Here is a 26272-nt window from a genome sequence, read left to right as displayed (position 1 = left end):
TTTTTTTTATTTTTTCTCAACGAGACCTTTGACAATGTTTGCAAAAATACTTGCGAGTTCTTTTTTTGATTGGATGGAGGCGATTCCTGGGGCCTTCTGCATAGCAAGTTTGTAGGTTAGAATCAATAATACGCTCTGTCTCGGTCTGGCGCGCGAGATATGGTAATGTACGGGGTCGAAATCTAGATTCGGTTCAATTCAGCCTCGCGGAAAGTTTTACTGGCCAGTTCCACCGTTCATTACCACTCGCAGATGCACGAACATTTCAGCGGCCGGGTTCTCCGGCGCTCGTATCGAAAAGTTTCCGGGCCGCGCGTGTGTTTCGACTGCACCCGTTTGCCAGCCTTAGAATGGAAACGGGAGTTCGCGGAGGTACGCAAGGGACAGGCTTTTATATTCCCGCGCGTTTCCACGCCTCGTTCTTCACGGTAATTTCCCGTTCGGAGGAACAAAACGTCACGCGACGGATCGCCGATCCGCCCCAGCGAATTAATTTTCACGACCATCGTGGAATTTCTATTTTCATTACAAGGTTGATCCCTTCTACACAAATTATATACAAAATATATACACTATCAGGTAGTTAGTAAAAATAAAAAACTGATGTATTTGAGCATAGATAAGTACACGTTACCGTGTAATAAAGGCGAGGTGCAATTGCATGCTATTATTAATCTAACCTTGAATGCATCACGATCAGATTACGATAAAATTGTATACCGCGAGGAAAAGTGTTGGACAGAGTTTAAAACACGCGGTCTTGACGCCGTCAGCTATTGGTCGCTCGTCGAGTGGCGAGAACCAATCGCGCGTTTCTTTTTACGTAACCTAACCCTTCAGCGTTTCTTCTGTTCCCGCGTCTTGGAACCGTGGCACGACGAACACGCGTCGTAGAACGATTTCCCTCTGCAAATACGAAATGTTCGTGAATCGAGTGTTTATTTAGAACAGATCCATCGTACTAACAAAAGGAGAACAATAAAGTAGCAGTGTAATAAAGTTCATTAGCAGTATTTAACAGTGAAATAGGTTGTCCCACGTACGCGGGAATACGCCAATTGATAAGGAACGAATCATGGTAGTTGGGAAAGGGTGAGTTATAGTGATGGACCGGGACAGTACGAGAATGAATCGTATTCGGATGCACGATAAATTAGCATGGATCAGTCGTTGCGTTCGTAACAAAAATTCATCCTAACGACACTCGTGATTTGTATTCTCCCGTAGGATGGATTTATATATGCAGTACAAAATAACGGTGTTTTCGGAATGTTTTATCCCTGCCATTATTACCCGCTCGAAAAAAAAATCTTCCGTCGCGTTTTCAATATTTCCGTCATTCGGCGATTAATTTTCAGCTCTCGATGCGTTTGTTTCGAAATAAATTTTAACGAGACAGCCCCCGCGCGCGTACAATTGTGTTTCTCTTTTTATCGGCCGCGAGGGTGCAGGTCGGTGTTTGATCTCCGATCAATCTGAGATGCCCTCGAATCGGCGCGTGTCAAGTTGGAAACAAACGGTGTCAAACCGTGTGTCGCGCGCGGTCGATCGGCAAAACCGTAACGCGCAGAATTGAATACTCGCGACGCGGCGCGTCAGAGGAACTAAAAGCGCGTTATCGAAACGCCGCCGCGGCACGATATCCGCGCCGTTATCAAGGTTCCTCCGCGATCGTTGTGACAATGCGAAACGATAAAACGATGGCGGCGGATGCATGCTCCGATTCGAGACCGTTTGATGTCTGCATTACATCGATCTTTCGCGGACGGTTCGTGCAATACCAGTGGTGCACAAGTCCGGCCCACGGGCCAATCCCATCCCTCCCTCGAGTTCATCCCACCCACAAACTACAAATATCAAGATCTAATTTGTAAAGTGCAATGGACGTTTTCATAACTATGCGTCGTACCAACATTGCAACGATTCTTTGTACGTAGGGAAATCAAAAAGGTTTTCTTATTTAATTTATAAGTTCAGAGGTTACTGAAAATAAATTTAGATAGGATTCTTGAATTTTAACGAGGTTAAATGGCAATCGACACGCTCGATGCAAAGATGGAGATTTTTCTAATCGATTGCCAACGTCTTTTATCGTGTTATTTATAATCGTAGAAACGGTTGCACACCACTGGCGCGTTCACACAGAGAACCGATAGGCGGTGACGCTATTAGCGACAAAAAGTTATCGCAACAGGAACGCGCAGTGCGTACGAACGATTTCTCTTCCTCTTCGGGGATCGCTGGCAACGTCCTGCCGCGTCGAAAGTGCGACGTGTCGGCGATTGTACTCGGTCGTTCGACTATAAACAATCGGGGGGAAAAAAAGGGATCGCGAAAAAGTGCAGTTTTCTGAAAGACAATACGTTCTTTCCCTTTTTATTTGTCCCCTCCTTTTCCCGCGACCGTAAAATGGAAAGTTGGCCGGCGTTGTTCGTCCAGTTTCCGTCGTCTCGAGATCCTAGAGGGCGCCTGGTTAGCTTCTAAATTTAATTAAAACAAAATGGCGTCTATGTCTACGTCGATATATTTACTTAAACGAGGCAAAGCACAAATATTTGTCTATTTTCCACGAGAACGGACCACCGGCCGTGAAGTTGCTGCCAATTCGTAGAAACGATCGATCTTTCCGCCGTACGCCATCGCAAGAAAGGCAACCCGCAAACGCGCGCGGTAAATGTTAAAGTTGCCATTCGAACAGCACCGTTTTGAAAGTCAAACGAGCACGCTCGAAAGTTCGTTGAACCCTCTTGTTCCTACGGTAAAACCCGTTTTCACGACCGCGTTGCGAGGGATTTGGTAACGAATATCTCTTACCTAATGGGTTCTTATATCACTGATTACGCCGCGGACCACTCTGTGCCCGTAATCGAACCACGGGCTTTCCGCCAATTCCACGGCTGGACGTAATTCTCCTGGCAGTGGAAACTAGGCGCTCGCGTTACCGCCGCCATTCGTCTTTCTACCACTTTCGCGAGTCAATCGGAAATCGACCTCGTCCTTCGATGAAAAAAATCACCGTGCAGTCTCGAGACTTCTTAACCTCTAAAATATCAACCCTTGACGGTCAAATGCCGCCATTACAAATTCATTATTCCTCCTTAATTATGCACAATAAACTCAACCAAAATTATTAAAATTTCTAAATTGATTTCTTTAGAATTTTTTCAAAATTGATAAATTTATTTCTTCGTCGAATATTTTTGGTGTCCGGTTAAAAACAACTTATCACCGTTTACAGTTTTCACGAGGCGAGAGAAAAAAAAAAAATACGGAACAATGGCGCTCGTTCGTTCGTGTAAATCCGAATATCGCAGCCGAAGTGTTAATCGGATAGTTATCCGAGTTTAAATCCGACCACGGTCGATCGGCGATCGTTTTTCACCCGTCGGTAGGAATCGAACGCCGCGAGCCATTAAGGGCGGATAATGGCCGGCGTGAAGAGGGAGGGTTTTCGAAAAATCTGGCAACGATTGTCGCCACGGTCGACTCGTGCCAGATTTCTTCTCCTCGGCGTGGATACTCGAGTATAGAGCAGAGGAGAGGAGGAATCAATAGGCCTCGTATTGTAGCGCGGGATTTGTAAGCCGCCGGCGGAAACCTTACGTATTCAACAGTGAGTCACACTTCCAGGAACGTATCCCACCCCTCTTCTCTCTCACCTACGACAATGTTCCGCGGCCATTGTTTCCCACCCTTGCCAAAATCAAACGCTCTTCGAGTCTTTCTCTCTCTCCCTCTCGCGTGCTCTCTGTGTCGCGAGCTTCAACCCCATTTCTTTTTCTCACCCCTTTTCAAACGCAATCACCGTGATTTCCATTTAGGCGTTCGTTTCAGCGCTTCCTGTTCGAGGGCACTAATGACTTCTGCTGCGGCGACAGGCTCCCGCTGTAACTCCATTGAAAAACTGTGCCCGTGAATTGAGTAGCCTCTCCTCTCGACCCGTTCTTTCTCGCTTTCGAACGGATCGCGGATCGCTTGCCGTTCTGGGCCCCCTCCCCTCCCCACGAATCTACAAAGCTCCGTTCTCCTCCGTCAACCTGTTGGCCCCGTACGTCGCGTCATGCCGCGTCCACATTGCCCCGATAGCTGATCCTCCGTGTTCTCTCTCGTCGAAGAAGTATGTAAGCGAGATAGCAGGAGGAGAGAGAAAGAAACTAGAGTGCAGCGTTTCGTCCTGGTCTTGCTAGTCGACATATCCAGTACTGGCCGCCAGAGGGCTCGCTCTCTCGCAAACGTTTCGACCCTTCTGTTTCCATATATACCCTCCTCGATCGACCGTCCAATATCCCGGCGTTCTCAGGCAGCGCCTGCTAAGATTATTTTAAATGATTAACTCTTTGCATTCGAAGTTTTTTTTCATTCTTATTACCAGCAACTCGAAGCAATTTTAGTGAAAAGATCATATTTACATATAAGTAAATGATACATGCATTAAAAGAAAAGTCATCGTTGCATGTTATAATTTTTTTAATTGATCATGGATACAAATGTTATGATATATAAAAAAAACAAAAAATTATAAAATTCTGTAAATTTTGTAATCGTCCAAGCAATCGCCAATATGTAATTATTTGCATTGCCTCCATAGCGGAGCCCTCGAGTGCAAAGGTTTAATATATCGATCCTATTCGTGCAAAGAAAAGGATTTAATATACTTGGAATTTATATAAGTGGGGAGAACCCTCTTCTCTGAGGTACAAATCCACGAACAACGCGAAATTCGTCAGCCGCGATACGAAAGAGAGAGAGAGGCGAGTTGTGATTCCAATTTATTATTATCTCATATTCCTTTAACTTCTAACGAACCAACATCTAATCTTGTAACACAAGCTCGAATGAAACTGGGTATTCCTTTAATACCATGTCGAAGCTCGAACGTTCTCTGCAAATGGTAATGCGTAAGTTGCAACAACTTCGGGGGAAGTATTTCAAAAACAAACTTAAACGCTACCAATTTAGTCGTTCGCGGTACCGTGGTATCGTGAAGCATTACAATGCGAGACCAGCGCCATCCCGACTCGACTTTTGGAAGTGTGAGAATCCAAACTTTGTATTACCGCGGGGAACCGTGGAAGGCACTATGGCGTTTAGTAATACAAACTTTGGCCACCCCAGGAAACATTTCCCATCTCGGCATTATTCGTGACAAACCATCTTGCTGCCAAAGGATGCCATCTTGTTGTAATTAAAACTCGAGTATTTATAATCTTTTCACGTATCAAATTATTTGTAACGCTGGCGTTGTTTCAGTGGGCACATTACCATCTTCCTCCATTTTTTCTGTCTGGTAACGCAGGCCGTAGCCTGGTCGAACGCTACGTAGATAATTGTAACCTAATCGCTCGATGAGGTTGAAAGAGATAAGCGGCGGATTCGTTGCCTCGAGTGAACATTGGGTCGCGATAAGATAGCCGCGTGTTATTAAACATTTCGCAGACGTAATAAGCGTCTCGAGTAACCTGGCGTCCATCGTTCCGCGGAGTTTATGGTTTTCTCGGGGACCAAAGCGTCCGGCGATGACGACTGTTCTTGGAATGGTACTTTGGCTGTAACCAGTCGAACGAATCTACGTCGGTAGTAGATCGGTTATAATAGATCACTTTGTACCCGTTTAACTGCGACACTTTATTTAGAATATGACAAAGTCCTGGACTTAGCCACCTCGATGGCCGTTTCTACGAAGCTGACGCAACGACGGAGAAATGGACGACATTGTAAAAGCACACGGGATGATCGATTTTGACAGTTTATGTTTCTTAGAAATCGGTGATCATCGAGTAAACGCACCTCATTGGAAATAAAATACGTTCAAACTCGTCCTTTTGTAAATTATTCTTTTTGAAAATTTAAAGAAAATCCGTCGTTGCTTGGACGATATTGCGTTGAATATAGTCGATCTGCATACAACATTATTGCCTTATATCTACCCCTGGAGTATGCTTCCGTAGTTTGACGAGGCAAATCCGGATCACCCTGCATATAATGGCTTTGAAGGATTTTGGAAGCAGCGCAGGAAGTGATAGGATAGAGCAAAGTTTAGGAAGTGTCGTCGCGGAGAACATGGAAGGTAGAGCGAAACAGGGTCAAAACTATTTTAAACATTTTCGTGCAGACACCTGCACCGATAATAACAAAGACAATTTTCGTGGGAGGCGAGCATAAGAATATTTATAAGAAAAAGTAAACGTGTTAAAAAACTTTGTTTTAGAGGTTATATTGTATTTTAAATGAACGCATATTTTATTCCTTTTTACGTTCGTACGCGAATCTGTGCCAATTTAGTTTTCCCTTTCACACTCTTTTACCGTCATATACTCTCAAAAATTTAAGGTATATATAAACTATATATCTAAGTGCAGACGCGCATAACATGAATTCAACGGTAAACAATTAAAAGCAGATTTATTTAATGATCAATCATGAAAAATAAATTTGAATTTTCCTTGCCTTTTGAAAAGTTTTGAGCATCCTCAAAGACAGAATACTTTCCTTCCAATGGCGGATCTTCTGCCTGCAAAGAATTGCAGATATAATTAATTAATTTATCCAGAGAGATGTTGCGTGAATTTGTCCTATCTAAAACAATTACTAATCAACTTCAAAGCTTCCATTCAGCGCGATAAATTTCGAAGCAACCTCGGTTCACAGTACTATTTCACATTCTTCGCGTCAAAGACTCGTTTCCTTTCTCTTCCGCTTTTCATTCCCGTCTCTTTTTACAACAACAAACGACGCGCTGTCGTCTTGGCTCTGTCCCGAACGGGTTAACCTATATTGCAGCCTGTCGCAAACCCAACAATGCACCGTCTAATGATCAAAAACTAAATCTATAGATCTAGCTTAATATTCAGAAGAAAACAGAAGCTACGTAAATAGGTTTGTGTACGAATAGATTAAAAAGAAGATTTGTCGACGGTCGCGTCGCGTTGGGTACACCGGACACCGTCCGATAACCGAGGTGCAGCAGCTGCATTGGGCGGCGTGCAGACTGGGATGGGTTACCGCTAGGGGGACAAAAAACATCAGCGTTGATTTTCGTATACTCAATTATTTTATAGATGATTTAGTGTCTTTAGATGATTCGACTGGTATCAACTCCGATCTTCTCTACGTATAGAATCGATCCTCGTAACCTATCTGATCCTTTAAATCCCTATGCGTGGTTACATATGTTCGCGTGATCTTCCCGCGGAATTCAGTCGGACAAGGCGCGAGAGAAGGCAGAGTTCTCCAAGTTCATCGGACCTTGAACGATACAAAGAGCGATGCCCACGGGTTGGGAAAGAGGGGTCCCCCGAAGGTTTGCGCGTGGAATAATCATGAAACGTAACCGTGGCCTTGGCTCAAGCTCGAGCCGCTTCCGGAAGAGGTTAATACCCGAAACGCATCGCTGGCTCGGGAGGGCTAGAGCGTGTCGCGAGCGGGTTCGAGTTTCTCCACGCTCTCGCGTAGGGAACGAGCTGTTCGGAACGACTCCTATTTATTTGCTGAATCGTTGTCTTCGTTAAAGGTCTCCGCCGTTTTTATGATCGGGGGCGTGTAACGATCTTGCGGGACGGGAACGAGAAAAAAGCACAGCGGGTGGGTGGTCCCCCTCCCCGTAATCGGTAACGGGTAATTGGCTAATTAGAGACAAATGCGCTCCTTAAACGGGAGGGGAAATTAAACCGAAGACGCGCGAGCCAATTCGTCCGTAATTTGTTTCGCAATCTTCTTCGGTGACGTTAACCGAAAGGTCGACGCAACACGGGGAACTTTCCGTCGACGCGTTTGTCGGTTCTTGTCCGCGTTTACTGTTGTTCCGTAATAGAATTCGATGCTTTATCGTTATTAGAGGTTAACTGTTCCCGTTGGTACCGGTAAACGTCGAAGAAAAATACTTGTAGTGCATTTGACAATAATTGAAGAATTCTATAAGCTTGTGGAAATTAAATTTAAATTCTATCCGAACGTTTCGACTGAATTGCTTGCTTTGAGGTTAAAGAGTAGTTGCGTTGTTCCTCCGATAGAGGCGCTAGCAGTAGACAGACGTGACAATTACTTTCTGGTCTGGTTTACATGATTTAATGGTATCCCTTTTCATTGTCGATAGTTTATTGATAATTATTAACATATTAATAGGATGAATAAACAGTGAAGCAAAATATAACGTCTATTGCAGTCACTGAGTTCCATTTATTTTTGTTCGACGCAAACTGACTTGCACTTGCTCGTGGCCAACTTGTTGCTAGGAACAAACAGAATGTTTGTGAGGGGCGGACTCAGCAAAGGGACACGTAGGGTAAATGCGTTTTAAAAATTCTTCGTAAAGGCGAAGTCGACAAAAAGTTCTTGTGTAAATATAATATAATAATAAAGGCGCAAGAACATTTTGTTGAGTTTGTTCTCCAGAAAAATGCTTGAAACGCCATTCTCTCTATGCTTCTGTCCAGTTGGGCCTTACAACTCCTTGAAACCGAAACAAAACCCTGATGTTTCTCTGATTGTTTTCCGGGCACATAAAATGTTTAAAACAGAAATTCCGTATTTTGGGAAATTTTTCTTGAATATTACAGTCTACTGACATAAATAATCACTTGCTCGGTGGAGGAAAATTTACACACGGTGTGGTGTAAATTTCAACGGCGCTGATTGCCAACTTCGATGTTTGCGTCTCTGGCATGCAATCGCCATCGCTGGAATTCCAATCTCACCACGTGGAAACATTCCTCCGCCGAAAAAAAAAAAATGGTTATTTATGTGTGGAAGATACGCCTAACAATCGTGTGCTATTCACGACTATTACCGTACCTGTGATTTCTCTAAGGAATTTTTCAAAATCCAAATTGTACAATGTCTTTGAGCGACTCTACCCATTTTTACATATTTTCAAAAACTGATTTCATTTAAAAAAAAACAAACTTTGATTTCAAACAATTGTTGACTATATAAATCAAAGTGTATCGTGGTACTTATTTTTGTAAAAAATACAGAGCGAATTTAAATTTTAAATATTCATGTATTTTTATTTTATGCGCATACCCGGTTAGAAAGAAATTTGCGTAAAAATGACACGAGAACGTCGAATGGAAACAATGAGTCGACGGTGGAAAAAAAAAACATTGAAATTAGGTCACGTCTTTACGTTGTACGATGTAATTAGAATCAAACGGATAGAATTCTGAAATGCCCACGTCGGTAATCGTAGGCAGAAACGGCATGGCGAGGAGTAGGTCATTTACATCTACCGAAACGTAGAAGTAATTACGTAATGGCGGAAAAATCGTTCCACGAATTTAACAAATTTCTGCTTCGTTTTTTTTTTTGTCGCCTTTGATCGTCAAAAACGAAAGAATCTTTGGAAGGAGTGGAAGCGATAGCGTAATTGATTTTGAGAAGGTTTCGATGTAATACGTGGAATCCAAGATGGCGTCGGGTCTTGTAGGGCTTAGATAACTTCGATGTTTATAAGTATAGGCGGCGCAGAGTCCGGTCGACCGCGTAGATAAGAAACTGTGCAGATAAGGGTGGATACTCTAGATTCTCTCTTTCAATGGCACAATGAATTTGCAACTATACGCCGGAAAACGTACACCAATAAAGTTTCGCGGTCGAACGACACATGCACGAATAATTGTGTCCCCTCAAAAGAGACCGACAACGCCATTTGAAGACTGACTTCCGGTTAGAAACCGATTCCGTAAAATACATCGATACGATCGTTCCACTGTATCCTGTCGAGAGCTAATTTGTCCTCGATCGACGTACATTAATATTTTTATACACACACTTTTCGTATAAAATTGATTAATCTTTCTAATTAAAGATATATTTTTTAATAGTTGTACTACTGTCGTATATGCAACAAGCTATGGGTTATTTCTTTTTTATATTAAAGCAGATTTTTAAGGTTAGGTACAGTAAACGTCACTCGAACGATCTACAAACAAAAATGGCGGACAATTTAATAGAGTTGATATCACTGTCGTATGCAACAAGCTATGAGTTATTTCTTTTTTATATTAAAGGAGATTTTTAAGGTTAGGTACAGTAAACGTCACTCGAACGATCTACAAACAAAAATGGCGGACAATTTAATAGAGTTGATACTACTGTCGTATGCAACAAGCTACGAGTTATTTCTTTTTTATATTAAAGCAGATTTAAGGTTAGGTACAGTAAACGTCACTCGAACGATCTACAAACAAAAATGGCGGACAATTTAATAGAGTTGATATCACTGTCGTATGCAACAAGCTATGAGTTATTTCTTTTTTATGTTACAAAGGATGTAAGGTTAGGTACAGAAACGTCACTCGAACGATCTACAAACAAAAATGGCGGACAACTTAATAGAGTTGATATCACTGTCGTATGCAACAAGCTATGAGTTATTTCTTTTTTATATTAAAGCAGATTTTTAAGGTTAGGTACAGTAAACGTCACTCGAACGATCTACAAACAAAAATGGCGGACAATTTAATAGAGTTGATACTACTGTCATATGCAACAGCTATGAGTTATTTCTTTTTTATGTTAAAGCAGATTCAAGGTTAGGTACAGAAATTTCACTCGAACGATCGACAAATAAAAATGGCGGACGTGAGAATCGAAAGTAGTGTCGCTGTTATTAGAAAATAGTATAAATTGGGAAGGTCGAGTAGCAGGGAAAAGTTTAACCCGGTGCGGTTGACAAGGCAGGTCCCAGACTCGATGCTCTCCTCTCCGTCACGGTCAAACCGTACCCACGTTTGTCGGTCAATTAGAGTCCAGACCGAGTACCGGTAACATAGAGGCGAACGGTTTGTCGGTGAACGTCCGCAGGGGGTCGTCGACCCAAGCCAAAGCCAACCCAGCCCTCCCTCCTCTACGTTCGTCGACTTTTAACGTCGCTTTTACCGCACTCCGCCTCGAACGCGGACGTTCTCCCAACTTCTCCAGTTTCTCGACCTTGATCCGTAACTTTTTTTTTTTTAAAGTCAACTGGGCCCGGGGTGTCGGTGTTGGGTCTCCTGCCCCGGTAACAGGAGAGAGATATGTCGTCATCGAGCCCCGGAGATTACGTTACTCGGCACTGATCCGCACGATCGACTCCTCGTAATCCTTAAACGAGTCTTCTAGCAAAGCAGACGGAAAAATAACCATTCTTTGTGAATCGTGAGAGTTTCTTTTTACTTCCAAATAGCCAAAAATCTAGGAGCTCGACAATGACATTTATAGGTTATTTCGAAAACCAACATGGCTGACATTGTGGTGGCCATCTTGCTCGTTCGAAACTAGGGAATCAAATTGTCATAGTCAAAATTCTATAGTTCACATTAATAAAATTTAAATTAAATAATTTTTTAAATTTTTATTATTTTAATAATTAATGGTAATTCTATATTTTAGTTTTGACAATGACATTTATAGGTTATTTCGAAAACCAATATGGCTGACATCGTGGCGGTCGTTCTTATTAGTTCGAAACAAGGGAATCAAAATGTCATAGTCAAAATCTCATAGTTCCAGCTGTAAATACACATTAATAAAATTTAAATTAAATAATTTTTATTATTTTAATAATTAATGGTTATTCTACATTTCAGTTTTGGGAAAAATGTATTTAAAGTATCTGGTATCGTGTTATTTTATTGCTGGGAGTTCCGACAATGACATTTATAGGTTATTTCGAAAACCAATATGGCTGACATCGGTGGCGGCCATCTTGCTCGTTCGAAACGAAGGAATCAAAATTCTACTTAGAGTTTCAGCTGTAAATATATTTCAGTTTCGAGAAAAGTGTGTTTTAAGTTTCTGATATCGTTATTGGACTGTTGGGGGGTATCCTTTCCCTCGAAATGTAAATTTAAAAAGAATACAAAACGAAATCGATCTTTTTTGCCGTGGATTACTGGAAGACCCCCTTAAGCGCCTTAATCTCGGTCCGAGCGATTGGAGTTCTGCCCAGAGAGTTCCTCGGTAAACGTTCCGGGCGCATTGTCGAATAAATTAAGACGACGGGGACGAGCCTGACGTCCCTGCCGGTTGAGCCTCCGCACGCTCGCCACGTTCTAGCCGAAAATTTGCATGCGATATCGTGTGCCTGCCGACTGTTCCCCGGGACCTACACGGCACACTCCTGCAGAGATTTCGCCTGATAACAGACCCGTGAGTCGGTATATCCAAGAGAAGATCGATATATTTTGCAGCACCGCGGATATTTTTAGGACCGAGCAATATTTTCGAGACTCGATTGCTCCCGGTCGACGAAGTCTCGCGAACCCTAGATTCCTAGATTCCTTCGAAACGATTATAATCCCTCGAATCGATCATTTCTATCAAAATATACATTTTAACTTCGTTGAAATCGACTAGCGATAAACATTTCTTTATAAATACTTGGTCGCTGATCAAAGCAGACTTTACTCCTTGCAAGTTTAAAATTCTCCAAGCGTACATTTAAAAGAAGAATCCAAGCGAGGACTATAATTAGATATACCTGTGATTGTTTTCTAGAGCATATAACTCTTTGCGTCCGTAGAAACGCGCGGGGAACGTTTAATTACCAGTCGGTTACATCGGGTGCTTTCTAACCTCTTTACATGTCGGCACACTTAAGAGAAACTCGACAGTTTCATCTTTACCAAACAACTAGGATCGTATTAGCATCGCGAAGACATTTCAATGACACCTAATCTCATCTAGAAACACCTACAACACTGCCTGGTTTAAAAACAAGATCGATCGTAATTTTATATGAATCCCAGAACGCGAATGCTCTACCACTAGAAAAGATTATTCCTGCGAATTACAGCAGTGGTGTTCTCTCTGTTGCAGCAATTGTTCCGAAGCCAGCCGCAGGGAGCCACGCCGCAGCAGCTGCAGTTGCTGCAGCAACAACAGCAGCAACAGCAGCAGCAGTACCTGGCCGCGTCGCAGGCGCAGCAGCAGCAGCAGCAGCAACAGCAGCAACAGAATTTTCCCACGGCGCCGTACACCGTGATCAGCGGCCAGGAACCGTACGTCGGCGCGTTGATAGCCGGCGCGCCACCGCCGGTGGTGCCCCAGTATTATGGAGTCGCGCCGTGGGTTTATCCAGCGGGACTGCTGCCGCAAGCGCCACCTCAGGCAGCGGCCCCGCCGCCCCCCAGACGACCGCTGACACCGTCATCGGCCGCCGCCGCGGCAGCTGCCGCCCAAGACACGGCGAACAATTTGGCGCAGACTGTAAGCGGCTAATTAGTCGCTCTAACCTGATCCTAGGCGAACGGACATCGGCCACGCTCGGTGTTTAGAAATAAATCCCATTGTCGACGCGACGTTTTAACCTCTTAGTCGCGATACTACACGTTGCCACTTTCGTACAAGAACCTACCCACCGCCAGAAGGTCTTTGGTAGAGATTAAATATAAACTTGCTGTGCGATTTACCGACCCATTAACGTCTCTGCGTCTCTGTTAACCGTTCGAGTGCCAAGGAACTTTGTTACGATCCTTGAGCACCCATGAGAATAGCGGAAGCAAAGGTGGAACCAGCGGGACGCCTTAAGAGGCTACTACGGGCTAGAATTTCGAAAAGAAACCAGCTATGTCAAGTTCAACAGAAATTGTTGGCAAATAGGTTTTATGAGTTGTGCTGAAAATATCGAAGCTAAAGCAATTTGAATACCTTTGCTGCACATGGAATAGAAAAAGCTTTATTCATTGTTGTATCTTCTCATAATGCATATCATAACTATTCAATCAGTATTTTTGTAGTATAATGTGATCATGATTAGGTAAACTTACGTTTATATTACACTGTTAGCTGATCGACTCTTTAGATAGAAGATTGAATTTAATCGAAGAATTAGATTTGATCCATACTTGTGCCAAATTTCGACACGATCGACCGAGTAGCTCCTGAGATCCTTTGCCCAATTACTTTGAAAAATGTGACTCAGAGAAAAGCGACTTTCAAGTGTCAGATAGTAACGGGAGATACACACAGCTGTCCCGCAATTAATCTGCTATTCCAGTTCCATAAAGTGGTCCTTCCTTTTCCTCAAAATACTCTTGCGGAGCAGTTCTCGAATTTCTCATAAATCACGCTATCTTGATAGTTCTCTATCTTGCATGCGTTTTCCATCCATTACGATTTGCACTACATGCGCCTGTCCGCCTCAAGTTTTGAAATCCTACCGAACGGTTTCATCTGTAATTATTTCTATCTTCCAACGAGTTTGTTAAACTCAAATCAACATTGAATCCTTATTAAAAAATAAATTTTCTGTATGGATTCTCATGGCACTCAAACGGTTAAAACTAGTTTTGGTACACATGGGTGGTGTTTTCTGATCGCCTCCGTCGGTGGTGTTTTGGTAGAATAGTAACTAAAATTGATATGTTAAATCTGCAGGTTCAGGGGCAGTATCAGGTGATACCAGCGTATTACGATCAAAATGGATCCATAGTGATGGGCGGTGTGCGCGGATTAAGCTCCGCGGCAACCCCCATGAGACTGGTCAGTCCTGCGCCGGTTTTGGTGAACAGAGCCCCGTCTCAACCGCCGCCCGGACCACCGGCTCCACCGCCACCGAGTCTATACTCTCAACCGACTCCCACATCCCACAGTAACGCGACAGCAGGAGAATGTTTGGGTAAGGTCCTCCAGGATGCTGGACGCTGTAATTAAATACCCGGATCCGCCCGTTCGTCGTTGTAGATATGTGTTATTGTTTCTCGGTATTCTTCCCTGAGAAGTACAGAAATACCTGTGCAATCTGTGACAAGCGGTGTGTCTCTGGTTTCCAATATAACAAAAAATATTCAAGTGTTTTAAAGTGCCCTCGTTGGACATATTTCTGGAGACGCCCGCTTGTCCCGTTTCGCCCGTATACATAATATGTATATACATGCATGGCACACAGCGATGTATCAATGATATACATTCGATCAACGTCGGAGTTAACCGTGTCTCTGTTGTCTGTACATACGTGTGTCACGCCACGTATTAACCCCGTGACTAAAAAAAAAAAGAAAAGAAAAAGAGAAAGACCCGTTAATATCTATCGATGTCAATAGCGGAAGCGTGGTGTGTGTATGTGTTGGAACGGTGTACCGCTAGGCTTAATAGACGGTGTGAGGTTTGGTAACGTACGGGCAGATTAATTGATAACTAAGAGCGTGTGTGGGTTGCGGGCTTTCGGTGCAGGTCTGGCGGCGTGCAGTGCTGCAGCGGTGGTTGCACAGGCCCAAGCGGTCGCCGTACAACAGGCGCAGCAGCAAGGATCAGGACTAGCCGCGGGTTTAGCCGCACTAGGATACGGGGGCTCCCCACTGGGGGCGCTGGGCTCGCCCGCTCAGCTCCAGAGCACAGGTACAACATTCTCTAGCCAACGACCGATCGTTGAGAGCCCTCCTTCGGTATCAGGCGTCGTTCTGTACATAACCAAGATCGAATATGTTTTGCATGCTTTGCGAGGAGCGTATCGTTTGTCTTTATTGTCATGTCGAACACGTAATCCTACTTCCAGTGACGTCCTTTTGTTTCTTAAAATCGTAACCGCCGGTGGCCGCGCGCATATCCGCTCTGTTCGTCATCGATTCCGCTACAAAACCACCGACTTTTTGTTCGCAGGTCTCGGTCTTGGCGCATCGTCGACCGCTCGAAGAGACTCCTTCGATAGAAACACGTCAGCGTTTAGCCCCAGCTTGGAGTACAGCCGCGGGAAGTGGCCCCAAAGTTACGGAGCCCTTGGTAAGAATTATTCCTACGCTGGATGGAGTCCCTATCCCTGTATGGAGAATGTGACAACTACTCTCAGGAACAAAAGGATAGCACGCTATTTTATTTTCTGTATTCCTACACGTATAGAGTATTTTTAGAATAACGTGCTATCTTTTTGACGCACCACTCGCTACATATATACTCTACCACTCTCTATAGTTTGTCTACATCCTCGTGATCGTGTTTGCAGGCACGGTAACAGCATCGCCAAGCCCATTAGGATTATCCTTGACGCCGCCACCAACTTTAGGCGGATCCTTAGGGGGGCTGGTCGGCGGAGCCAGTCGCGTCTCCGCTGCTCCCGGGGCCGAGGCAAAGTTTCGCGCGAGCACGGTTCCGGCTTTAACGGCAAACGGAGTTTTCGGTTCCAGTAACTCCCTTTTCCCGAACCTGGTGGGCAAACCCGGTCGCGGCGGCACCACCAGCATCGGTGACAAAAACGCTGGAGGACGATCACGCTTGCTGGAGGACTTTAGAAATAACCGGTACGGTGGTTCTCGCGTTGCTCCGTTCGTCCAACGGTGTTACGTTTCCGGTGGCGAGCTTACGTTACAAGACGCTATTTCTCATGCTGCAGATTCCCGAGTCTTCAACTGCGCGACCTGGCGAATCACATAGTCGAATTCAGCCAAGATCAGCATGGCTCCCGTTTCATTCAGCAGAAACTGGAACGCGCCTCGGCCAGCGAAAAGCAGCTCGTGTTCCAAGAAATCTTGACTTCTGCTTACTCACTGATGACGGACGTGTTTGGGAATTACGTTATTCAGAAGTTCTTCGAGTTCGGCACGCCGGAACAGAAATCCACCCTCGCTCAAAAGGTGATTATTCGCGATGAGTATCTTCGTTGGTTCGTTTCAAAATGATGATCTATTTTGCGTGTCAACTGATCTTGTCCATTGATAGAGTGCAATAAAAGCCTGAACGAGTTGAACGAAAGATGTCTCGTGAGGCTCTTTTGAATGTTCCTACTTTCGTATGCATGTTGTGTTAGGTTCGAGGACACGTACTGCCCTTGGCGCTGCAGATGTACGGCTGTAGAGTGATTCAGAAGGCTCTCGAATCGATCGGGCCGGAACAGCAGCAGGAGATCGTGCGGGAGCTGGACGGGCACGTTTTGAAGTGCGTAAAAGATCAAAATGGGAATCACGTCGTGCAGAAGTGTATCGAGTGCGTCGAGCCGCGGGCGTTGCAATTCGTGATCGGTGCGTTCGCCGGTCAGGTTTACTCGTTGAGCACTCATCCTTACGGGTGCAGAGTGATCCAACGTATCCTGGAGCATTGCACTCCCGAACAGACCCAGGGTATCCTTCAGGAGCTACACGCCGCCACTGATCAACTCATTCAAGATCAGTATGGTAATTACGTTATCCAGCATGTACTCGGTGAGTAAACGCTTCCCATCGCAGATTCTTTTTCTTTTTCCCTCAACAAAAATGCTTTTACTTTTGCCTGTTTGTTTCCGAAGAACATGGAAAACCGGAGGACAAAGCACAGTTGATCAACAGCGTTAGGGGTAAAGTACTTACACTTTCTCAACACAAGTTCGCGAGCAATGTCGTTGAAAAGTGTGTAACTCATGCTACGAGACAAGAACGCGCTGTGCTCATCGAAGAGGTGTGCGGCTTTAACGACAAGTAAGTTTTCCGCGGTAGATTATAATTAAGGAAGCGCAAGATTTATATCCAATTTTGCCGGGGGGGACCACGTATAGGCGCGTTACGTAAATTAGTTCCTCCGTGTCACTAATATTTTGCACGTGTTACAAAACAGCGCATTGAACGTAATGATGAAGGATCAGTATGCCAACTACGTGGTGCAGAAGATGATCGACGTGGCGGAACCAGCGCAACGCAAAATATTGATGCACAAGATACGCCCGCACTTGAACAGCTTGCGCAAGTACACCTACGGCAAGCACATCATCGTCAAGTTGGAGAAGTTTTTCATGAAAACAGCGTCAGCGATGGGGGTGGCGACGCCTGCTGGTCCTTCAACGAGCGGAGGCGATCTTGGCCCCATCGGGCCGCCTGCTTCCGCTGCTGGTCCAGTCTCCACGCCGGCTCAGCAGCCAACGCAGGTTCTATAAACGTACGGTTTCAGAAAGTAACAACCATTCGAGATCTTCGTGCGTTGAAAGGAACACGTACCCAAGACCTACGTAAAATATTTATTGCAACGTGTATCCGTCGTCCATTGATCCATAATGGGCGAGAGAAACGAGGATCCGTTTTCGCGCGCCGTGCTCGTCTCGTTGTTCCTTCTTTCGGAAGCTATAAAGACCCGAAAGCGTGAGAAACTACCGCGTATCCAATTCAAAACGTAACCGAAGGAAAGAAGGGAAAACACTACCGAGACGATTTTTCTTATTTTTACAAAAAAAAACCCCCGTAACGAAGGCCGACTGAATTTGTACAGAACGTCCGGAGAAAGGACGACGCGGGATCACGGCGCCGGGAAACGAGAAAAGAAGAAGAAAAAAAAAGAAATTAATAACTTCAAGGTCGAGAATGTGTGTCAGGAAAAGAATCAATTTGTAGAGATAACGTTAGAGGTGCAGTGCATTTTTCTATTAGCGATCAAACGTGCTGCCGAGTAATATTATTCGTAGCGAATTCGTATCGAAATGTCCCCGAAAGTTGCACCGATAACGTTTTTCGAGAACCGAAGTTTCTTCGCAAACGGCTCGAACAAGCTCTCGTCGGGCTTGATCGTAAAAAGAAACTGCAGTGCTGAGATGGCTGATTGTCTTTATCACCGCTCGTTTAATCGATCAGTTGACGCAATTTATAAAGACGGCACGAACACGTTCCGACAATTTGTATGAAAACTACTTTCTCCCCCGCCCTCCCCCCCTCCCCTCGGTTTGGGTAAAATCGTTATTTAACAAACACACAAGTTTATTGTCCTTTTTAAACTCAGCACTATTTCGTAAGAGCGTAGAGCTCTGTCCTCTGGCAAACACTTAAGCGAAAATATAGGAAAAATGCAAAAAAGAGGTAAACAGCAAGAGATATCGCGCACGCGAGCCGAGATCACAGTTAAGCTCGGTAAAACAACAGCAAACAAGGTTCGAAGACGAGAAAATTGTGTTTAGACAGCTAGGATAGATCTTAGAGCTGCATGCATTTATATCGAGTTGTAACGAGAGTGCGATGTCCGTAATATAACCATGCGCGAGACGTCTTGATCGCGAGTGTACCGTGCATCCTTTCGCACGCTAAAAAACAAGTAGTATTATCTTTGTGCGCGGTACACGCGCACGATCAACGAATCGGTATCGGTTCCAGATTTGATAGATGGTTAGGAGCTACAAGATATGTTGATTAAAATCTAGCATAGCGTTTGACATGGGAATGAAGCTGAGTATCCCTGACCGGATCGCTGATCTGCCCCCTTGATTGCTTCAGATTGTTCGTGGATAAATATTAATAATTAAAGGAGGAAAAAGAATAAAAAACGATACCAGGAAAAAAGGAAAGGAAACCAAGTTCGTTATTCTCGTTTCACGTTTAGAATGAAATTTTCGAAAACGAATCGGTATATAAACACGACATATACGCGTATTCCTTCTCGAAAGAAAAAGGTAAAATGATAAAAGAAAAAAAAAAACGTAACAACAATACCCGGAATTTAGCAGAAGCGATATGGAAAGAATGAAACAAAAGATGGTAAAAGACAGTGAAAAAATAATGAGGAGAGACATCAAGTCGTCAGCACGGTTCTCCTTTGTTCGTTTTACGTTTGTCGCCTTCGAGCGCGGAGCATTTTTTTCTACTCTCTTAAACGTCCTTTTTACATCCCCCTGTTCCCCTCAACCTTGTCCCTCGACCCTTTCCCGCGTACCCTGCCCCCCAACGGCCCCCCCTATCCCAAAGATCCTCGAATTTTGTAAATTGTGATATAAATAAATAACAAATGTGTATAGGAACGACGTGACAACCCTACATGAGGAACCGTAAATTCAATGAATAATTTTATTTTTCACGGGAATTCTCTCCTTTTTAACGGACTTTGTGAATATCGTGTATTATAATAATTACTAATTATATTAAATTTAAATATGATTTACGTTCTAATGCTGCTGACCCTCGATCAATATACGTTACACTTCCCATTCTCCTACCGTGTTAAAGAAAAGATGGTTTCGACCACCTAAAACCCCCCCCGTAAATCCCACACCCCTTCTCCCAATCACGTACACACACGCTCATACATTATCCAGTTGTAAGATATAGACATTTTTGACAAAGGAGACGCTTTATAGGAAAGAGATCGTTTATATTCGGATTCATTCGATTCCCCCCCAAAAAAACCACACCCCCCTCGTCCATCCAAGCTCCTCTCGCCCCCATTTTCTCCTCAGTCCTTTTAAAAGTAATCGCAGCCATCGCGTGGATCAACGCGCGGTGATTTTTGAACGTAACCGAGACCCATTGTACATTGTATAAATGATAACGCGTTCTTTAAAAAAAAAGAAGAAAAACGTCAGGAAATTAATGTTCCCATTGCGTGTGTATCTATATCTCTTTTCGCGCCACATTTCCCCTCCGCCCAACCCCCAAACACCCCACCAATTACACGTTCACACGTTAGAAACATATACCGTGTACACATCCGAGCATTTTCGATTTGTATATTAACACTGAATCACAAGACGGTGGAGAAGAGCACCTCTCAGCTGTTTTCAATAGCGTCGGACTTGTTTTTTTTTTAAATCGAATTCGCGAACAGCGTTCATTTCTCGAGTTCGGTTAGCTTCGTTTTTATACTCTTCACTTCTCGTTCGATAGTTGTATAGTTGTACACGCGTTGAAGCCAATTCACATTCGATGACTCACTCTCTCTCTCTCTCTCTCTTACACACACACATACATACGCATTTTCTGCGGATTTCATCGCTATTTTAATCCAGTCGGGCAACGTTGTACGTACGATTTTATTCGTTCAGGACGCCGATTTCGACAATTTCGTTGTTCGGATTTCTTTGTAAATTTCTCCGAGAACGAACACCGCATCGCTTCGAGACAGAACGAAAAAAAAGCTTCATCCGTATCGCAATCACGAGTCGTGGCACGTGTGTATATATAAATTATTCTTCGTCGGGTTTTATTCGACGATTGTACAAAACAGAAAAAAAAAAGAAAGAAAAAATCAAGAAATCACGCAAAGTTTTTTAAATTCGATGTTCGTACGCGCGACAACACCATCCACTCCACCCCAAACACCATTTGTATACACCATTTGTATACACCATCCGAAAAGGTTCGTTGCGTGCTGCATTCTCGTAATCGACGACAGACAATGATAATAATAAGATCGAGTTGTAATCTTAAACCGTGTACAATGTATAATATTTTGTTAAAACTTAGGTGTTAAATATGTAGAATTCTAAAGGAACAGAATGGAGGAAAAAAAGAACGGAGGAACGGAGACGAGAACAGAAAGCAAAGGGAGAACCGCGAAAAAATGCAACTCGAGATCCGTCGCGATTTTGTACAAAAGCAAATTTAAAGAATGACTAAAAGTGCAAAATACGGTAAGAGGAGGAAGAACATAGCCGCGTTTCTTTGTAAGATATTGTAAATAACGATTTATTAATGAAATTGACAAATTCTTAGGTGCCCTTTCTCTTTCTTCTTCGCGCGGAGATTACTTACTCTAGTTGGTGACACGACCCGGTTCACGAATAGGAAAAAAAAATGAACAAATAAAGAAACCGAGAGCAAAGAAGGGGAAATAAAACGTTGATTGAAAGAAGAACAAAAAAAAAAAAACAAAATGGTAGCGCGCGAGACGCCCAGTACTTATCGGATTTTTGAGGCGGTTTTTTTTATTATTTCTTATTTTTTAGTTCGCTCGATGTGCCCGCTCTCTCCCATTCGCGAGAAACCTATTAATTTCGATCGATCGGTACTCGGTGCTCGCGTCGAAACGATAACGAGAGACGAATTTGTTGTTCCCCCCACCACCCACCCACCCATTCTCCTCCCCTCCACCACACGCACGGAATCGATCTTTTCGGAAATACGCTGAGAGGAGGCTGCTCGTTTTTGGAGCCGCAGAACACACACGAAATATATATATATATATATATACATATATATATATAAAAGGATACAAAGAGGAAAAAAAAGAAAAGAAAAAGAACAAAATAGGGAAACTGGAAAAAACGAAAAACGAAAACAGTAACATGTGTACGATAACGAAAACGCAAAAAACTCGATATATACAGACAGAGACATTCCAACCGCCAACTCTTTTCACCCTTCGGTCGACAGGATATAATTAGTTCGCTGTTAACGCGGATTGTTATACGTAGTTAACGACGCTGACGCGTTCGCTGATATTTAATAAGGGATGACGATAGTTCCTTCGTCCGTGTAAATCGCGCGCATCATTTGTAAATTAAAAAACGTCGGTAACGTACGTCTCATTTTTTGTAATAGAAGCATCGATAAATAATCACCCAACCACCACCACCACTACCACCACCACCACCACCACCACCACCACCACCACCAACCCCCCCTCCCCCCTGTCGAAGTAGGAAAACCCGCGAAAGAAAAGAAACCGAAAAGTCACATAGCAGAAGCGAAACTCGAACGCAAAATCTCATGTCTTATCAGCTAAGGTTAACTTGATTACTATTATACTTTTTATTATTATAATTATCATTAATATTATTATTCTTATTATTATGATTAATACGATTATTATAATTATTATCGCTATAGTTATTCTTACCAATATTGTTTGATTAACGACCTTCCCTTTATTAATTATTATTGCTATTTACTAATGTTTGCTAGATACACACTTCTATATAAATATGAATATAAATATATATGTGTATGTATGTATATACACGTATATACATATATGTATATATATGCATATGTATACATACACCGAAATATATATATATATATATATATACACATACATACGTACATATATATAAAAATGAACACGCGTAAAACACGCTCACGTATATAACGCTTTATAAATACGATACATATAAATACGAATATACTTTCTTTTTACGACCCCCGGCTGTCCCTGTTTCCTTTTGTTTTAGAACTTTAGTAACGGACGTTTGGCGATCGGTTCGTCAACTAATCGCTGTCATATGTGTTATATACGTGTGTGTATGTGTGCGTGCGCATGTATGTACATATGTATGTGTATGTATGTACACGCATATATACATATACGTATATCTACTTAAAGCTTCTGAACGAAAAACGAAAATCCTTTAAACATTTTGATTATAAATAGTGTAAATTTTTTATATAGCGCGAGAATGGAAAATATTGGTTGCGCGACTTCTACGGAGGCGCCGGTGCACCGTGTATAAAACGAAACAGAGCGAAAACAATGCGGAATAATGATACGTAAAGAGCGGAATTTACCAAATTAAATGGCAGATATACACAGGATATGATCCTTCGATTTATTTCACCACGACGAGAGCAAACGCGTACGAAGTTGTTTTTTATACTTCGTCTTTTTCTTTTTTTTTTATTATTAGCATTACAAATCGCGCGATCTCAAGATCCGCGTCTACGAAATTTCATTGTCCGGCCAGCGAATCGTTCATGCGTACAATTCTGTTCCAGCGTGTTGTACTCTTTGTAAAATATGATGTAAAAGTGCGCGAGACATTCACAGTATTTCTGTACACACGGTGTTCGGTATGGTTCTTACATTATTTTGTAAATTCCTCCGCGAGATCGTACGGGTTTAATATAGCCGCCCAGCGAACGGGACAAATTTGTTAACGGAGGATCCGAATCGCGGGATTTGTAACGCGAAAGAAAACAAGCAAACGAAAAATTGTATCGAATCTTATTCTCGCCTGTGTTGCGTGTAACAAACGACTAAGAAAAAGGTGGGGGACGATCGACTGGCTCGTTCGTTCCCCTCGAATCGTCGCGTGAAAACTTCGATAATTGTCAAGAAATGAATTGCTAAAAATCGTACTCGCGAAGTTTTCACGCGCTCGCTCCAGAGACGCAGAAATACAAATAATAAAACACAAGAACGACCCGATCCTTTGGTTGTTTCGAATTGTAAAATTGAATTGTATTTTTAGTAATCGCTTGGTACACGGTTGCTTTCGTTCGCCCGTTGCCCGTGCAAACAGTCGCTCGTCTCTGGCGCTAGCGTCGCGCTCCCAGAATGGGGCACCGTCGTGTCGTGCTTGTACATAACGAACTCGTGTCCGAACAAAATTTTACATTTATTCTTTCGTCGTCGAAATAATCCAAGACTCTCGTCGGCGCGCGGTGCCCCGGGGAATCCTCGGAAATTATGCGTTCCCGGAATGGAAACAAAGAATAAAGGTAAACGCTCGACTCGGCGTGTACAAAGATATCGTGCAAGCAATACGACAGCGTTTTCCACGCGTTGCGTTACGTATAATCCCTTTTTGCGCTCCCTTTTTAACGTTTGATATTTGTACTTTAGATACCAATCATCATCTCTTTATCTCTCTTTCGTCCCCCTTTCTCCTACGAGACCCGAGTACACACGGCCAGCCCTCGCGCGAGGGTTGTGGGTCGGTGTGCTCGCCTAACATCTGGAAAACGGAAAAAAAGAAAAAAAAGAAAAGAAAACCGAAGGAACAAGAAAGGGTTTCTCCCCCCTGTAACGCCAGGGGGGGGGAACGCGTACGGAGGATTCGAAAGAGGAAAAATTAAGCAACCCTATAAATAATTGATTATACATATATATATACATATAAATATATATATATCTGTATATGTATACCTTAACAAACAAAAAAAAAACTTTAAAACCTATCGGTATATGATATATATGTAATAAGTACTATTTAAATATTGTAACAATTGTATATGATTTTAATACTACATGCTAATTGTATTATATATATATGAAGGATCTGCGACCTCCCACTTGTAGTACACACTCGATCGTACGCACGCAACACACTCATCTAACCCCCTCTCCACGTACACAGCCCAAATCGCATACGTAAACACAGGCACATATACAGAGGACACGTACGATACAATGCAAACACACACACATGCCACTGTCGTACTTGTGTGCACGAGCAAACAGGTACACACGTATACACACATGCATACGCTACGTACACACTGATTCAGATAGGACATTTCTCTCCCATTCATCATCGTGTTCGCACCCACCGGTTTCAACTGCCATGGCGCTATATATTTATGTGTACGAACAGCAGTTATAGTCGAACGACAAAGGAAAAGAAATAGAAAAACTTGATTCGTCGGCACCCTTCGTTCCGGGGCTGCGCGCGCATACGGACGAAGGGTGGACGAGGACGGGCTTAGAGTAACATCCACGGGAATGGTGCGCCCTGATATTAAGACTGATGTACAGTAGCGCGCTATTCTCATATCGCGGAAAATATCATCGTCACCTTTATCCACCGCGTCATCACGCCAACACACACACACACACACACAGGCACACTCACACTCACCAAGGCACCGTTACACCTAGCAACCACTACGGATTCGCAGGGCTAATTGAACATATATATATATAAAAAAAAAAATTATATATATATATATATATACACATCGTATATATTTGTCAGATATATGTCATATATGTATGCGTACATTCGTTCACCGCGCCACACTGGCTCCTACACAATCGCACGCGTCGTTTTTATTAATTTTTTTTTTGTTTTTTTCGTTTTACACGCGTCGTTCGGAAAAGGAAAAAAAAAGAAGGGGAAACGAAATTCTTTATGTCGGATTTCTCGCGAGGGGACGGAAAAATGTGTCGCGTCGGGTAAATCGTAAGTTGTAATATATATGTAAGAGTGTAATAAGATGTAATGTAAATTATTTGACGTTGCGTTGCTCGATACTGTTTTTCGGAGGAGAGGCGTGAAAATTTTACGATAAGTGTCGGATCGTGTTATTTTCCTTTTTCGTTTTCAATTCGGAAAAGCTCTCTTCTCGTTTTCGCGGCCGAGCGAAAAAGCTTGATCCTTCGTTTGAACGCGAACCGCGCGCGAACCATGTACGAGCCGGTGATGCTTCTGGGACACACGGTAGATATTTGCAGCGGGATATATAAAAGAAAAAAAGAGCAAGAAAAATGTATTCCATATTAGCGGATAAATTTAGATAAGTGGGACGGACAGGCATACGGATTAAAATTAAAAAAAAGAATTGCATAACTTGTATATTAGTGTATAGAACGTAGTAGAAACGATGAAATAGCCACGAAGATGAATCATTTTCGACGATGTTTTTTACAAGCAGGCAGAACAGTGCGAGTAGATTAAAGAGACAAACAAATAATAAATAAAAGAAAAAAAAAAAAAATAATAAGAAGATGTAATACGTCATTGTACCATTTAAGCAAGGTGAAACTAAAACGAGAAAAAAAAAAACAAAGTAACGAGAGAGAGAGCATGTCGAGAAAAAACAGTTTATAAAAAATGATGCACTAGCGACGAAAAAAGAGCCACTTATATAAAAAATTTAATAGACCGCCACCTCGAAAGAAAAGGAAACAAAAGCAA

General features: G+C 43.0%; 1 protein-coding gene across 4 annotated transcripts in view; it reads left to right on the top strand.

Annotated features, from left to right (window-relative positions):
- The window catches only part of LOC122399823 (maternal protein pumilio-like), a 140307-nt gene extending 118440 nt beyond the window's left edge, over window positions 1-21867 (top strand). For 3 of the 4 annotated variants that reach the window (XM_043400819.1, XM_043400834.1, XM_043400841.1), the window contains 9 exons: window positions 12799-13188; window positions 14359-14599; window positions 15154-15318; window positions 15580-15699; window positions 15920-16214; window positions 16307-16547; window positions 16721-17111; window positions 17195-17363; window positions 17500-21867. In XM_043400819.1, the coding sequence (XP_043256754.1) occupies window positions 12799-13188; window positions 14359-14599; window positions 15154-15318; window positions 15580-15699; window positions 15920-16214; window positions 16307-16547; window positions 16721-17111; window positions 17195-17363; window positions 17500-17815 (2328 nt within the window). In that variant the 3' untranslated portion in view covers window positions 17816-21867. The remainder of the gene's footprint in view (window positions 1-12798; window positions 13189-14358; window positions 14600-15153; window positions 15319-15579; window positions 15700-15919; window positions 16215-16306; window positions 16548-16720; window positions 17112-17194; window positions 17364-17499) is intronic. The other variant, XM_043400828.1, reaches the window with a different exon arrangement.
- Window positions 21868-26272: the final 4405 nt, after the last annotated feature.

This window comes from Colletes gigas, unplaced genomic scaffold, assembly GCF_013123115.1.
Source record: "Colletes gigas isolate AHSC1104 unplaced genomic scaffold, ASM1312311v1 Colletes_gigas_Sc00002, whole genome shotgun sequence".
Classification (NCBI taxonomy): domain Eukaryota; kingdom Metazoa; phylum Arthropoda; class Insecta; order Hymenoptera; family Colletidae; genus Colletes; species Colletes gigas.
The sequence above is the reverse complement of the archived record's forward strand: the minus strand, read 5'-3'. Positions and strand labels throughout refer to the sequence as shown.